General features: G+C 40.7%; 1 protein-coding gene across 5 annotated transcripts in view; it reads left to right on the forward strand.

The window, feature by feature from the left end:
- Positions 1 to 15387, forward strand: part of MBP (myelin basic protein) — a 189997-nt gene that overhangs the window by 81535 nt on the left and 93075 nt on the right. For all 5 annotated transcript variants that reach the window (XM_090039550.1, XM_090039546.1, XM_090039551.1 and 2 more), the window contains exon 3: positions 7009 to 7102. In XM_090039550.1, the coding sequence (XP_089895676.1) occupies positions 7009 to 7102 (94 nt within the window). The remainder of the gene's footprint in view (positions 1 to 7008; positions 7103 to 15387) is intronic.

The raw sequence follows: 15387 nt of genomic DNA on the forward strand, positions 1-15387 counted from the left end.
GTATTTTCTCAGATAAGTCAGAAAAATCTTGTTGTGAAGAACACCATATGCACAACTCAAATCCAGATTAGATTTCATCTATACAGGCAGTCCTCGGACTTACGACACAGTTGGTTCCTGAAAACCGTGTCTTAAGTCGAAATGTTGTAACTCAGAACTGATTTTTCCCATAGGAACAATATTTTAGGGATTGGTTATAGGGATTGATTCCTGAACCAAGGCCCAATACCCTGTTTTCACCAAAAATAACTTAGGATTTTGTACTCAATCAATTACAGATGAGTAATATAGCTACATTAATGTATTTATATTGTAAATAGCAATTGTATTGAATTGGAAGGACTTTTTTAAGGTGACTTTGCCAGACTTTTTGAAGGGTTCTTGGCTGGAGTCTTCTCAGGAGCGTTGGCTGCAGGTTTTTTGGAGTCTTGTCTGCTTTCTTAAAGAAACTGTCCAAGGAAGCTTTGGACAGATGTTCTCCAGGGAGGTTTCATAGATTTCATAGACATTAGGGCTGGAAGGGACCTCGGAAGATCATCGAGTCCAGCCCCCCACCCAAAGGGCAGGAAGTCAGCTGGGGTCATAGGATCCAAGCAGGATAAGCATCCAGTTTACTTTTGAAGATGTTCAGTGTAGGTGCTTGAACCACCTGTGATGGCAGGCTGTTCCAGACCTTGGGGGCATGGACAGTAAAGAAATTCTTCCTTCTCTCCAGCCTGAAACAGTCTCACAGTAGTTTATGACCGTTCAACCTCGTCATCCTTTGGGGTGCTCTGGTGAACAAACGTTCTCCCAGATCCTGGTGGTCACCCCTGATAAACTTGGGGTGGGTGATGCAGCACACTTGTTCGCTGGTGTGGTATGGCATTGGATCAAGCACATAAAATTGAAAATGACATAAGGAAGTCGAAACAGGGTGTCAGTTTATAAACGTTGTTAAGTGCCATTCATTGTAACTTGAAACATCCTAAGTCGAGAACTGCCTGTACTCTGGGGGAGAGATTTCTAATTCTTCCTCAGTGTTTTCATGTATTCTTTGCAGTCCAACCAAATTTTTTTATTTTGTCACAAAACCAAGTCATGCAGTAATCATTCTGTGGCTGAAGTGAAAACACAGTTGAAGCGTCCCAAAAAAGACAAACTAAATGTCTCAAAAATCCATCCTTTTTTTGTTATAGAACTGGGCATATGACTACAAAGCCTCAGTAAAATGGTGCAGATAGCTTCCTCATTTCCAGAAATCCTTACATTTCTAGAAAAAGCAGACTGCAGCTAGTATATCAGTACTGAACTACACCTTTTTTGTCTGTGCCTTTTACTGTAGCTCTACAGAATGATTCTGTTCATAATTTACAGCAATCAAAAGAGTATCTTCATTGTGTTGATAGCAACAGCATATAACCTTTCAAATATCTATACTTACATTCACTTAACAGATGGTATAGTATCAGAAAAAAAATGAAAAAATCCAAAAATGTTGTATCAGTATTATAGTTACTGGGGCTGTGGGTACAAATGCTTAATAATTATATAACAGTAGCTAACTGACATTGTTGTTAAAAGTTAAGAATTTTATGTTTCTTTACGTGAATAGATATTGATGTGTGATCATGGGAGGGCACAGTCTCATTGCTGCTGAGTACAGGAGAAGAAATTAGTGAGGGGAAAAACTGCTGATATGGGAAACTTAAGAAAATGTTCTTCAAGAATTAAGGCTGGATCTGGTGCAGCTTTTATTTTGTATAAATGCTTACTGAAAGCTAGAGCTGCACATATATATACACTTATTTTTACAACTGTTTCACAATTGAAAGATCATCTGAACAGTTTTTTTAAATAGAAAATGTTCTTGTATTTGAATGTAAATGAAGTATATTTAAGAGTTTTGGTTACTTCCTTCTATAGGTACACATGTGATAGATTCATTCATTAGGGTGTTTGTAGAATTATGGACTACTCCAGAAAGGACATAACAAAGGTAGATCAATTTTTGTCTCAGAAGTCTTTCACATAATGGTGGGTTCCCTCCCCTTATCACAGCAGAATGGCTCATGCCCACTTTGATTTTTTCCATGATCATCCACAAAAAATTAAGACCTTGATTCACAAAAGTTTTTAATCATATGTCTGAAGCCCATTCCTACTCCAGAAAGTATTTAGTTGCATCCGGGCACATCTAGACATGCATATTTACTGCACAGTAACTGAAATTACTATGCAGTATGGGCACATACATTCCCGTACTGCACAGTAAAAAAGGCAACTTACATCAACTTGGGCATACATTGGATACCTGTCTGATGCAGGTATCAGATTTATGCCCGATTAGTTACTGCGCAGTAATACACGTTAGATGCCTTACTGCACAGAAATACTGCGCGTGTGGACTGACTTGAAACTAAAGTTAGTCCCTACACAGTGTTAATGCACTGTAACACCTGCATGTGTAGATGCTGGCCTATTCCTGCTTACTGTGCAGTAATTTACTGCTCAGTAAATTTAAACTGGTGCAAATGTATATGTTGACACCTCACCTGAAATTGGCTTCACTACGATTTAAGGACATGTTTAATGTTGAGTAGGTATTTAAGCACACTTCTTGAAGAGGGATGCTTTTATAAATTGGGGCCTAAAAGCCTCTACTTAAAGCATCACATGGCCATTTTTAAACATGCAGGGGTTAATACACATGATGCCATGGCATTTTGATTGGAGCGTCTCTCTGGGAACCACCCTACTTAAAACACTTTACCCTTCTTCCCCCGCCCCCAACGTGTATATAAGCATCCTATAGTGTCAAAAACATTTCTGACCTGTTGTGGTCTTTCTGAGTTCTTTGTAACAAAATAATTACTATATAATTTTTCTAGAGACAAGAAACAGTAAAAGCTAAGGGCATTTATACACATACCTTTTTGTTCTGCTGCTTTGGTGATTTAGTTCAGAAGTGTACCACCGCCATTTTCTGCATGCTGACATGCATTTCACCACTTATACAATTATATGCGTCGCAGCACTGAGTGCTTGCACATATAAAAAAACCCTAAGAGCTGGCATTTTCTGAGATGTGTCTTGAGTCTAAAAAGGCTGAGGACCACTGCTTTAGATGTTTCATTTCCTTTCTCTCCCTATATCTTAATAAGTCCTTTCCAGAAATACTTAGTATTGCATCAGTCATTTTCCATTCTTCCCCACGTATTTTTGATCATATAGGTATTTGTATGCTTTCTTTTGGGTATCTGACTACATGGCTGGTTTATGCTGGCATTTAAAAGGGAATTATTTTGAAAATGTTAGCCACCTTAGATTTAGGTTTTGACAACTTAAATGGCAGTGCTCTTCAGTTTTCTCCAGTCTTCTTCCATCCTGGGAGTGAAATTCCTGTTGTTTGAAATGGAGGACACCAAATCATAAATGTGGTAATTTCTATCTAGATCTCATGCTATAATTTTTAGAAACTGGGTGGATATATTCCATGGTAATATTGGCTTGTGACATGAACTGTCATAGTGTAGGAGTTGAGGTGGTGGTTATAGACTTGCAGGAGATTGGTATCTGTATTTGTAAGCAGAAACCCCCTTCTGGTTAACTAGTCTATACAGTCTTCATAGTGTTAAAGAGAGAACTTTGTGCCTACCTTCCTTCCATCTGAGTCAGTAGTTGAAGTAAAGGAAGGTGTCAAAAAGATCAAGAAACATGAAAGTAAGAAAAGGAATATAAGTAAAACTGGAAACTTAGAAATGGTTTAAGCTATTTTTCTTCACTAATAATTTAGGTCTCTACACTCTTGTACCTTATCCTGTCAGTGCTTTCAGTCTTATGTCCTGATGTATTTAATTTTTTGGTTAGTCTGGAGTGTAATTGTGTAAACTGGAAGTTTATTGTCTTTATTATTATTACTTAGCAGCCAGTGAGGCATATAGCAATGAGGTTGGCATGGAAACTAAATGCACAGCAAGCTCCTATTACATCAGCAGATGAAAACCTGTTAAACTAATTTTCAGGTGAAGATTAGTTCACCATAAAGTGAACTGACACAAAGTCTAGAAATGAAATGTTTGGTGGGGAACAAGCTTTGATAAGTTTCCTAATTTCACCTAGAATTACTCTCCCTCTCTTTGGGTTCCCAGTTCTACAATTTTTAACAAGTACTCCCTAAAAAGAAGCTATATTTGGTGAGTCACTTTTCTAACTAACAACCTTTGTTGCTACCTAGAGATGTTTTTAGTCTCAATCCTTAGGAGATTTAGGAGCTGGTTAGACAAAGACTTGAATGAGATGGTTTAGGCAGGGATGAGCCTCCTTTGAGATGGGGGGGGGGGTGTTGGTTAGGTGACCTCTGAGATCCCTTGCAGCTCTAGTTTTCCTTGGTTCTATTTCAGTAGCAACCAAGGGCCACAATTATGGTTGAAGCCCCTTGTGTACTGTTTTTGTTGTACAAACAGATGAAAACTTGGAGCCATCAAAATTGACAGGAGCTTTGCCAGTGATTTTAACGTGATAAGAATTTCCCCTGTGGCTTTTGGCCTTAATACAAAAATGGACAGAAAAAACAAGCAGTAATGGTCAAAACCTGAGCAAAATAACAAGTGTTGTTCTTCATGTGTGATGTCTCCACTCCAGATCACACCCACATGTACTTCCTGACAAACTGGTTCATTGTGCCCTTTTCATAGTTTCATAGTTTCTAGGGTCGGAAGGGACCCGAGCAGATCATCTAGTCCGACCCCCCACCATGGCAGGAAAGAGTACTGGGGTCAAATGACCCCAGCAAGATGTTCATCTAACCTCCTCTTAAACACCCCCACGGTAGGAGCCTGCACCACTTCTCTTGGAAGTTGGTTCCAGACCCTAGCCGCCCTGACAGTGAAGTAGCGCCTCCTGATATCTAACCTAAACCTACCCTCTGCCAGCTTGTGACCGTTATTCCTGGTCACTCCTGGCGGTGCTCGGGGGAACAGTGACTCCCCCAATGCCTGCTGATCCCCCCCGACTAGTTTATAACAGGCCACAAGATCCCCCCTCAGCCTTCTCTTGTGGAGGCTGAACAGGTTCAGGTCCCGTAGCCTCTCCTCATAGGGCCTGCCCTGTTGTCCCCTGATCATACGAGTGGCCCTCCTCTGGACCCTCTCCATGCTCTCGACATCCCTCTTGAAGTATGGCGCCCAGAACTGGACACAGTACTCCAGCTGCAGCCTGACCAGTGCCGCATAGAGGGGGAGGATCACCTCTTTGGACCTGCTCGAGATGCATCTGTGGATGCATGACAAGGTGCGGTTGGCCTTCCTAACTGCCTCTCCACACTGCCGGCCCATGTTCATCTTGGAGTCAATGATGACCCCCAGATCCTTTTCCGCCTCCGTGCTGACAAGAGGGGAGTTCCGTAACCTGTAGGTATGGTGCCAGTTGTTCCTCCCGAGGTGCATCACCTTGCACTTGTCTGTGTTGAAACCCATCCTATTCTCGCCTGTCCACCCTATTTCCAAACAGACCACACCACAAAAATGGCTTCAGACTTTGTATTTCTGCAGGGGGCCTGGAAGGAAGAAGCTGCCAATAAGAAAGCCCCTATTAAGAGTGACTGCAAGTGTCTGCTAGCATTAGTGCAAGTATTAAGTGCTGATAATGATGCGGCTCTGCAGGGCCCAGGGACTATGCATGCTCTCCTAAACCAGCACTTTTCATGTGTGACAGAAAAGCACTGTGATTGCATCACCTGGGGCTCTGCAGTTGTGAATGAAGGGATTGCTTATTATGAGATTATAATAGATGCAGTGGCATCTCTCTTGTATTAATGGTAGCATTGGTAATATTGTTGTTTATTTGTATTACAGTTGCAACTATAAGCCCCCAAAAGGCTTAGGTCTTAGTATACTAGGTTTCCAACCTTTTTAGCCTTGAGGCATCGCTGGATAGATTCAAGGTACTCCATGGAAAATGGCAGGTCTTGGTTTTCACTATTGTTTTCTTACATTAAAATAAGAGCAGTTTTTCTGTTGCAAAGAACTCAGAAATACCACCACTATGGATTTGTATTTGAAACCTCTGGGTTTATGTGAGTCATGTTTATAATCATAACAGTGCTAATAACATTGTGTGGCACCTTGCAGCACCCTTGAAAGGGTCTCAAGGTACCCCTTGAGAATCATTATACTAGATACTACACAGACTTTATAAAGGTTTTTCCTGCAAAGAGCTGTCGATATTCAGGTGCAGACCCATTTCACAATTACTGCAGGATAATTTACCCCAGATTTTATTTCATAGGGAATTTATTCTGTAACAATGGCAACCTACACAACCTGTTCTCCCTCACTGGCTTTCTGAATGTTCTTTGACAGTGGCTGTCCACTAAGTAGCCAGGGCAACTTATTTTGTATTGATCAAAAAACTACTCCGGGATGAAATAGAATCAGACAGTGCACAACACCACTGAGAAACAGTTACTGCTCACTTTGAGGAATAACTTTACGCTGGAGTGGAATGACTTCTGCCAGTATGAAGCTGTTCATCATGTGTCTGCTCCACTTTTATTCAGCAACTGACCTTGCTTCCAAATAATGAACATGTCATGTGTCTTAGTATATGGCAAGATGGAACAGGTAAATTAAAGAAATGAGGAAAAGAGACCAGGAAAGAGTAACTGGAAACGCAAAACATTTCCAATAGACAAACTTTGGAGAAGTTCTTAATAAATAAAATACTCCTTTACAAAACAGCAGAGTAAATGTTTGCTACCATATGCAAATCCAGAATGGAAGGATGCCATAATTGGTTCTGATTGTATTCTCATGAGTCTGAGATAGAAGTATTCTATGAAAACCATGTATTTCATGGTTGAATTTCTGCATATTTTATATTCATACATAAGTATATATGAAATGTTTCATTATTTACACAAGAAGGTATTGCGTTGATAAAAGAATATATTTGAGGGTAAATCTTTGAGGAACTTGTATCACTTAGTGAGAGGCACCATATATCTAAAAAAAAGTGTTTGTTTTGTAGAACGCTGAAACAAAAGTGGAGGAAGAAGAAAGTAAAGAAAGCCCTGACACAACTCAACTAACCCAACAGATCTCAGAAGATAATGAAGTATTTGGTATGTATGCTATGAACTGGAAAATATAATTTAACTGTTAATAATGGTTATACAATAACAGAACATCACAGCCACTCATTTTCTTTCATAGCTTTTGCTGAGGTAAACTGTTCTATAAATGTGATGTTTTGTGTATTCAACACTTACTTAATAGGCCTGTACAAATAGAGAAGTATTCGATTCGGATTTGTCCAATTCAGAGGACTGTGATTTGATTCAGAGATTTGGATCACTGTCCCAAATCGAATTGGCTTCAGAAGATTAGGCACTGATTCAGATAGATTTGGAGATTCGGCCATAGGCTATAATGGGAAATCACCTGTAACTATGAAATACCTATAACTTTGTTATTTTTTGGTTGATGCCAATAAAAATTGCAAGGATCATAGCCCCTTCTGAGGCATGAAGCCTTCCAAGTTTCAAGGAGATAGGTGCAGGGTTTTCACTGCCAGGGAAAACACAGCCTTCTTTTTAAAAATTGGGGGAGGGGGAACCAAGAACAAATATAAATTGAAAGAAATGGATTGGATAAGGATAAATAGAGGGATTCTAGTTAGTAAGTTACATCCAATCCTTTCCAAGAACAAAAAGTAGCAGGAGACTTGCTATGTAGGAAGCCAAGCCAGTCCAGTACCTTTCAGACACTGTTGCTCAGGCAGAAGCAGCTCACAAAAGGCACAGAAAGCCTACACACAGAGGCTTATGTGCTGTTTCTACGTCCCTCCCCCAGAGTACTGTGATTGGAAGGGGACTCGGGGAAGGATCACAGTCACTGGCCAGCTACAGATGTCAGTCTTTCCCTGCCTGCTCTCCCACCCTCTTTTCAGTTTCTGTTCCCCTCAAAGACTGCCTTCTGAATCTCCAAATTGTTTCTGAATCCGTTTGAAGGCTACAGATTGATTCAGTTTTTTTAATTTCTCCCTTTTCGATTCGGATTCAGTGATTTGGCCTCCAAATTGAGCCAAATCATCTCTGAATCGAATCGCGGCCCAAAGCTTTGCACACCCCTATTGCTCAATGCTTCAAGACTTGCATTTTGAAACAAGGGCTTGATTTTATGCCACCGTGACTCCATTAAAGTCAGTGATATCAAATCAGTGTAACAGTGGAAAACATAAGTCCAAGGTGCATCAGCTAGTGGACATCATTACTTGCTGGAGAAGAATTTGAGAATCCATGTAAAGCTGGAGTAGGCTTCACAGAGTTTTGGATGATTCTGATTGTGAATGCAAAAAATACGCTTTTTTTCCAAGATGTAAAAGGAAAGACTGAGCAATTAAGTCTGTCTTTATTAAATGTGGAAACAATGCAGTCAGTAATTTGAACATGGAGTATATAAAATCAGTTTTCCTTCTCTTCAATTTTTCAAGCCACTCTGAAGTGCTCAAAAGTCTGGCATGTAGATTGCAGACTGAATTCCTGCTATGAGGGCTTCCAACTTGATCAGAACCTGCAGGTAAATGTAAACTTGGCCAAGAATTGATCTAAGTGCCAGGATGTGCCTGTATCAACAATACACATGGAGAGCAGCACTATCCGTCTCACCTCCCCCAGATCCTGTTTTCTTCCTCTGTGAAAGAGATCAAGGATGTCAAAGGGGAGGGGTGGCTCTTGTATGCCCCTGGAAGCTAATCTTTTTGGCCTTTACCTTCATTGGACATTGCCCCAAAGTTGCAATGAACTACAGCTACTCCTTGCTTAATGTCATAGTTACGTTCTTGAAAAATGTGACTTTAAGCAAAACCATGTTAAGCGAATCCAGTTATGTCACAGGCAGCTGCCAAACAACGTTATAACCAAACATTACACGACTTTAAACGAGTATGTTCTCTAATAGATCCGCAATGTAATAATGAAACAAGGTTAACCAGGGCAACGTTAAGTGAAGATTACTTGTACATGTGCCTCCAGATTAGTAATATGGATTTCCGGAGCCTATTACCTGAACCACACCCCTGAAAATGTTGGAAGGAAAGTGAAAATATCTACCAGCCCTCTGGTAATTTGCCCTCACAGGGAAAGAATTCCTTCCTGGCCCAAAACAAATGATCCAGCAGACCTATAGCATTTAAAAAAAATGTCCATAGTCTTTTACTAGAGTTACAGAGAGGGAGGAGGAGGCAGGTCAAGGAAGCTGAATTCCCCCCTCTTCTTCCAGCTACCCAGCACATGACAAATTCATATAAGTTTCTCATCTAGTTAGTTTTCCCTGTCTGCTGTGTTGTTAGAGCTTGCTCAAAGTTGCCTCTACAGGGGGAAAAAAGGAAAGTTTAACAAATGAAAATTAAATATGTGGGTGTCTACACTTGATTATCAACAGAAGAGCTGTGAAAGGAATTTGGCGTGGTTCCCATTGCATTCATCTGAAGATCTGATAAATCTTTACAGTGCTTACCCAGTCTTCTGGTTTAATGTACATGTCTGTATTTGGTTCTTAAGTTTGTTTTGGTGCACAATCTCAGGCCATTCTTCTAGGTGTCCAATGGCTCTCAGTCCTATAGATCAGCCATTTCTGGCTCACTAACAATAGGGGAACTGTGCTGAACATACTCTAGGAGGAGATCCAAGACTCTTAGGAAGAACTTCTCTGATTCAGTTAACCTGTGGGATAGCTGTGAAATACAGATAATCCACAGTAGCCAGACAGCAAGAGTGGGAGGGTATTTCTTAACAACCCCTCCAGGGTATTCCATGCAAATGAAGAACATTAAAATTCTTTTAGATTTTTGAAAATGTTTTTATTTAAATGTTTAATTGCTCAATTTTTAATTGTTTCTGCCCCATTCCAATTTTTAAAATCAGATCAGAACTTAAAAGCAGGTATTTGAATCATGTTCCTTGGGAGCCGCGAAGGCTGATATTTTTTTCCCCCCAACTTTAGAGCAGTGAAACACAGTGTAGTTATAAAATATACAGGCAAGCAGAAGTGAGGTGGGGGTGGAAAGGGTTTTAACTTCTGTCCTAATGCCATATGCAAATGAATGTGTGTAGTAGAATTTTCATTTTACTATTCTCTGTTCTGATTGCTATATTTCTACATTTGCATTTATCAAGTTACTTTATAAAGTGCTGCACTAATATATATGATTTATATGTATGTGTGTATATAATATATGTGTGTGTGTATGTATGTATGTACACACACTGTGTGTGTGTGTGTGTGTGTGTGTGTGTGTGTGTGTGTGTGTGTACACACACTGTATTTCATAGTTTCATAGTTGGTAGGGTCGGAAGGGACCTGAGTAGATCATCTAGTCCGACCCCCTGCCAGCACCACTTCTCTTGGAAGTTGATTCCAGATCCTAGCCGCCCTGACCATAAAGTAGCGCCTCCTGATGCCTAGTCTGAATTTACCCTCTGCCAGCTTGTGGCCGTTATTCCTGGTCACTCCTGGTAGTGCTCGGGGGAACAGGGACTCCCCCAGTGCCTGCTGGTCCCCTCTGACTAGTTTGTACCAGGCCACTAGATCCCTCCCTCAGCCTTCTCTTGTGGAGGCTAAACAGGTTCAGGTCCCGTAGCCTCTCCTCGTAGGGCCTGCCTTGCTGCCCCCGATCATACAAGTGGCCCTCCTCTGGACCCTCTCAATGCTGACCACATCCCTCTTGAAGTGCGGCTCCCAGAGCTGGACGCAGTACTCCAGCTGTGGCCTGAGCACTGCCGCGTAGAGGGGGAGGATCACCTCCTTGGACCTGCTCAAGATGCACCTGTGGATGCATGACAAGGTGCGGTTGGCCTTCCTGACTGCATCCCCACACTGCCAGCCCATGTTCATCTTGGCATCAATAATGATTCCAAGATCCTTTTCTGCCTCTGCACTGACCAAAAGGGAGTTCCCCAGCCTGTAGGTATGCTGCTGGTTCTTCCTCCCCAAGTGCAGCACCTTGCACTTGTCAGTGTTGAAACCCATCCTGTTCTCATCCGCTCACCCCCACCCTCTGGTCACCATCTTGGGACTGGATCCTACCCTGATCTTTGCCACTGGAAGTCCTTCCCTTTGTTCAGAAGTACTCCTTCTGGCAAGGAGGTTTGCCATCTTGGAGCTCGAAAAAAACCGAAATAGTATACTAAAAATTAAACATCTAGAATAATGTATTTTAATGTTATTTCAAAAAATGTTTTTATCCTGACTTGTGTGCATTTGTCTTGTGTGTATATAGAGGTGATTGCAAATAGCTCAAAATGAAGTCTTACTCTTGTATATTGTGGGGAGGTATAGGTGGGTGGGTATAGCTTTTGTAGGGGGCTGTGGGTGTTTGTGTGTGATTGTGTATTGGGTGTGGAGGAGGGTGTGAGTGTGTGGATGTGTTTGAAGTTTGTAGTGGGTGTGGGTGGGTATCTGTCACTCTGTGATTTAAATGGTTACAAACTGTTTGAAGCTTATGTTTCCCCCTCTTTTCCAACTGATACAATCTAATCTTCCTTTCCCCTGCTACATTTTTTTTTAATCATAATGCTAGAGTACCATGGATCAAGGACTAGTTAGCTTAAAGCTGCAGCCTTCCAATATTTTTGCTAGAAGGGGGCACATGGCAGGAGCCCAAAGAGCTTTGAAGAGGTTTCTTCCTCAAACAGATCTTGAAAGAATGCCACCCTTTTGAAAAAACAAGGTGCTTTGGTTAAATCTAACAGATCTTCTATTAAACCAACTCAAATAATTGGAAAAATTCTTTTTAGCAACTTTCGGGTTTAAATACCCTTCATCAGGCTTAAACCCAAAAGCTTGCTAAGAAGAATTTTTCCAACTATTTGAGATGGTTTAATAAAGGATATCAGATCTACCCAAAGAACCTTGTCTGCCTATGTCTTTAGACCAACACGGTTACAATCTACGCCCTTTTGAAAACGTGCAGTGTGTTTCCTGCCCTTAGAGCATTATGTCCTCCTTGGAGGGGTAGTATGGCTACTAGCGCTAGCAAGAAATGGTGACATTGCCTCATTGTAATTGAGCACCACACAGAAATGAAGGGTAACGTGCTGTGTATCCTTTTTCTCTACTCTGCGCAGATGCAGAGGTGACTGCATTCTGACTTTAAAATAGTAGTACCCTGAGATTGTCCACTATGTAGAGATCAGCCACCAGGGGGCAATAGCTGCCTTTCCCCTTAAGAGACCATGGACACCATTATGTAAATTGAGAACCATTGGGATTTAAAGCACTGGAGAGCAGGAGTCTCTTTTTCTAGTCCAGGTTCTCCTTTTCTTAGGCAGTATCTATTATCTTGTTACACTGAGCAGATGGCAATATTTTTTAACTAGAAAGCAGAAAATGTTTTATTGGTAGCCTCTGAGATACAGGATTGTTAATGTCAAGCATACAGTAAGTAGTTAAGAAACAGTTTGTAGCTGCTTTTTTATGACATACTTCTTTTTCTGGAAGGTGCAGATAGATTGTATTTAGGCAGCCAAATTCAGTATTATCAGGATACCATCTTTTCCCTAATTGTCAGTTTTCCATGGGCCTTAACACTACACTGATGTCACTAACTGATAATTTCCTGCTGCAGTGTTCAAGTATGGTGAGTCATTATAACTCTTTATGATAAGTCTTTATAACTCTCTTATACCAATGTAGTAAAGGCAGGATTCACTCAGAGAGCCCAGTGTGAATGAGGAAATTGTTTTACATTTTTTCTGGTCGGAAGCAACCTGGAAGGTGGTTGGGTTGGTGATTGCTATTAATACTCATGGTTGTTTGGAAATACCTCATTCAGCACAGAGGCCCTGTTTTGCTTGCTGTTGTACAAAAATAGAGGCAGATGGGGGTGTGTATTTCAGAGAACTTCAATGTAAGATGAGCAACAGGATATAGGAGGGAGGGAGAATCCAGTGCTACTTTGAGCATATTTTAACAGTTGGTGTATGTGTATTGCAGTCCTCCCTGCAGAAAAATGAGAAAATAAAACAGTAAATTACACACGAGCCTGTGTGCCATTTGCAGCTGCTACTTTAGTGAGCATTCTTCAAGATGCAAGATCCAGGTAAGGTGGCTGCTTCAGAGCCCGAGCCTTGTAACTAAGGCAAGTTGCATTGCCCTCTTGAATTTCTGAATGAAAAAAATCATACTGCTAGCTCATTTGTGATGTCCTGCAGGGTTTAATTTCTCCCTGTAACCCATTTAATGTGTGTTTACCTAGACTGTGGAACTGGGCTACTCTCAGTGCTTCAGTTATACATTAAGCTCACTATCTTTCTTTGATTTTTTTTTTTTTTCCTGACTATAGCCTCTTTGGTTTCCTCTGGCCTGACTGAAATAGGATCTTGAATGAGTGCTCAACTCAGAAAGATCTGAAGTGATGTGGGAGTTAATGGTAAACACCTGTGGAGAAAATGACCATAACTGGAGAAGCCCTGTCTAGTTCCAATGACTAAATAACTTTCAGCGTTTTCCTTGGCTCCTTGCTGCTCTAAAATTCTGGGTGTTATCCGTGGTCTAAGACGCCTTTACCCATCTTTGCTTGGATGGGTTGCTGTGGACATTCCTCTCTGACATAAACCTTGGTCACCTCTAGGCTGGACTACTGGAGTACACTGTACTTTTGGGCTTTGGCATCAACTAACAAAGAATGAGACATAAGCAACCGTGGAATTTCCACCTCTAGGAAAAACTGTAATATTTTGCCATTTATTCCCATAGTAAAAATATCAACTTCTTTTTATGGAACAAAGAGTTGAAAAAATGTTAATTCAGGACTGTTCAAACATTCTGACCTTCCAAAACAGAAACATTTCAATACTGATGTGTTGAGCCAAGTTGACATATTTAATTTCTGGTCAGCTTAATATTAAAATGCATTTGCTAAAAGGTACCATGGTACATCATGGGAATTGAAGTGCAGGTGCCTTGTATACCCTTGCTCTTTATTATGGGGCAAACCGTATCTCCCACGGTGCACCACATGACCATTAAAAATATTTCAGTATCGAACCTCCCTGAAATGGCAGTAACCAGAAATAAAACATTTAAAGACTATAAAAACAAAAAAACTATTGAAAATTGAAACTTCTGCAAAATTGAAGTTCTCCTGAGGAAAAACATTGTCCATCCAGTCAGTTCAATAGAAAGTTCCTCATTACCTGTAGTAAGAAAGTGATGTCTCTCTGTTAAATGGAACAGCCTGACACTGAATGTGGAACACCCGTTCTGTCACATGTGCATAAAGCTCCTGTTTACGTCTGTGGGTGGTTAACAATTTCTGTTGTAGGTAAGGGTGAGAAGTGGCTCAAGAGTCGGTTGTCTCCATCATGCTTCTCTGCCTGACATGTTGAGGCAGTAAAATTGCTAGAATGTGGCTGCTGCTAGTCTTCAGAGTTAAACTTCTGGCCAGATTGCACAGCACTTATGACTAAGAATGTGCATGGAACTTCCTCAATGGAAGTTCAAGTTTAGCAACTTAGTAGATACAAATAGATACAAGGTTTGCATAATTACGCCATTTACTTTCCCAGGGGGTTAATATTGGCAAATGGATTATCTTTTCCCCACAGTGAAAGCAATCTTGTATACGTTACACATTAGCAAACTGCTAGTCAAACCCACGATTTGAGAATGCATTCACATACCCTTTTATATATATAATATTTTATGTACATCGCTTCTGCAGCAAATGAACAAGCGAAGAGTACAGGAGAATGCAGCAGTATATGATTCATAACCTACCTGGACACTCCTATTCTCCGTGGGCTGTGGTAGTGTCCTGTACTGGGCAAAAGCTGAGAGGTTATTGCAGTTCAGTGACCTTGCTAGGAAGCTTGCCTCATCAATTGTAAACAGAATCAGTCCTGGAAAACAAGCTCTCTAATGCCAAATGGTAGCAAGCCAGCCCAAAATATCAATCTGGTGAGACAGCAGATTATTTGAAGCTAGATGTAATCATTGTGGTGCAGCTATTCTCTTCCCTAGGAAGAGAATGAAGGAATTTGTTCTTCCATTTCCTTCAGTATAAGCTGTGTGTGAAGTGGTTCATGTATTCCATTGTCCAACCACTTCCACATTCAAAGTCTTCAGTTTTTTTATACAACTTCCTTGAATTTTGACCTTTTTTGTCTCTAATTTGATATGCTTTGTTTCAATATGAGACCAGTTGTTTCTGCAAGTTTCACAAAAAATTAGGGGATATATATTTATATCCCCTAATTTGTGGAGACATGATGGTGGAAAAAAACCTGTAGCTTTTTTGGCCAAACCATAGAAGCTATAACTTGTGCCTCAGATGCAACCTATAGCAAATCGCAGTTTTGGCCAAAAAAAGAGGCTTTCTTGGTATTTTGTTGAAAACGATGTTTGA

The sequence above is a fragment of the Crocodylus siamensis genome, chromosome 3 (genome assembly GCF_052110815.1).
Source record: "Crocodylus siamensis isolate JL-2025a chromosome 3, ASM5211081v1, whole genome shotgun sequence".
Classification (NCBI taxonomy): Eukaryota; Metazoa; Chordata; order Crocodylia; family Crocodylidae; genus Crocodylus; species Crocodylus siamensis.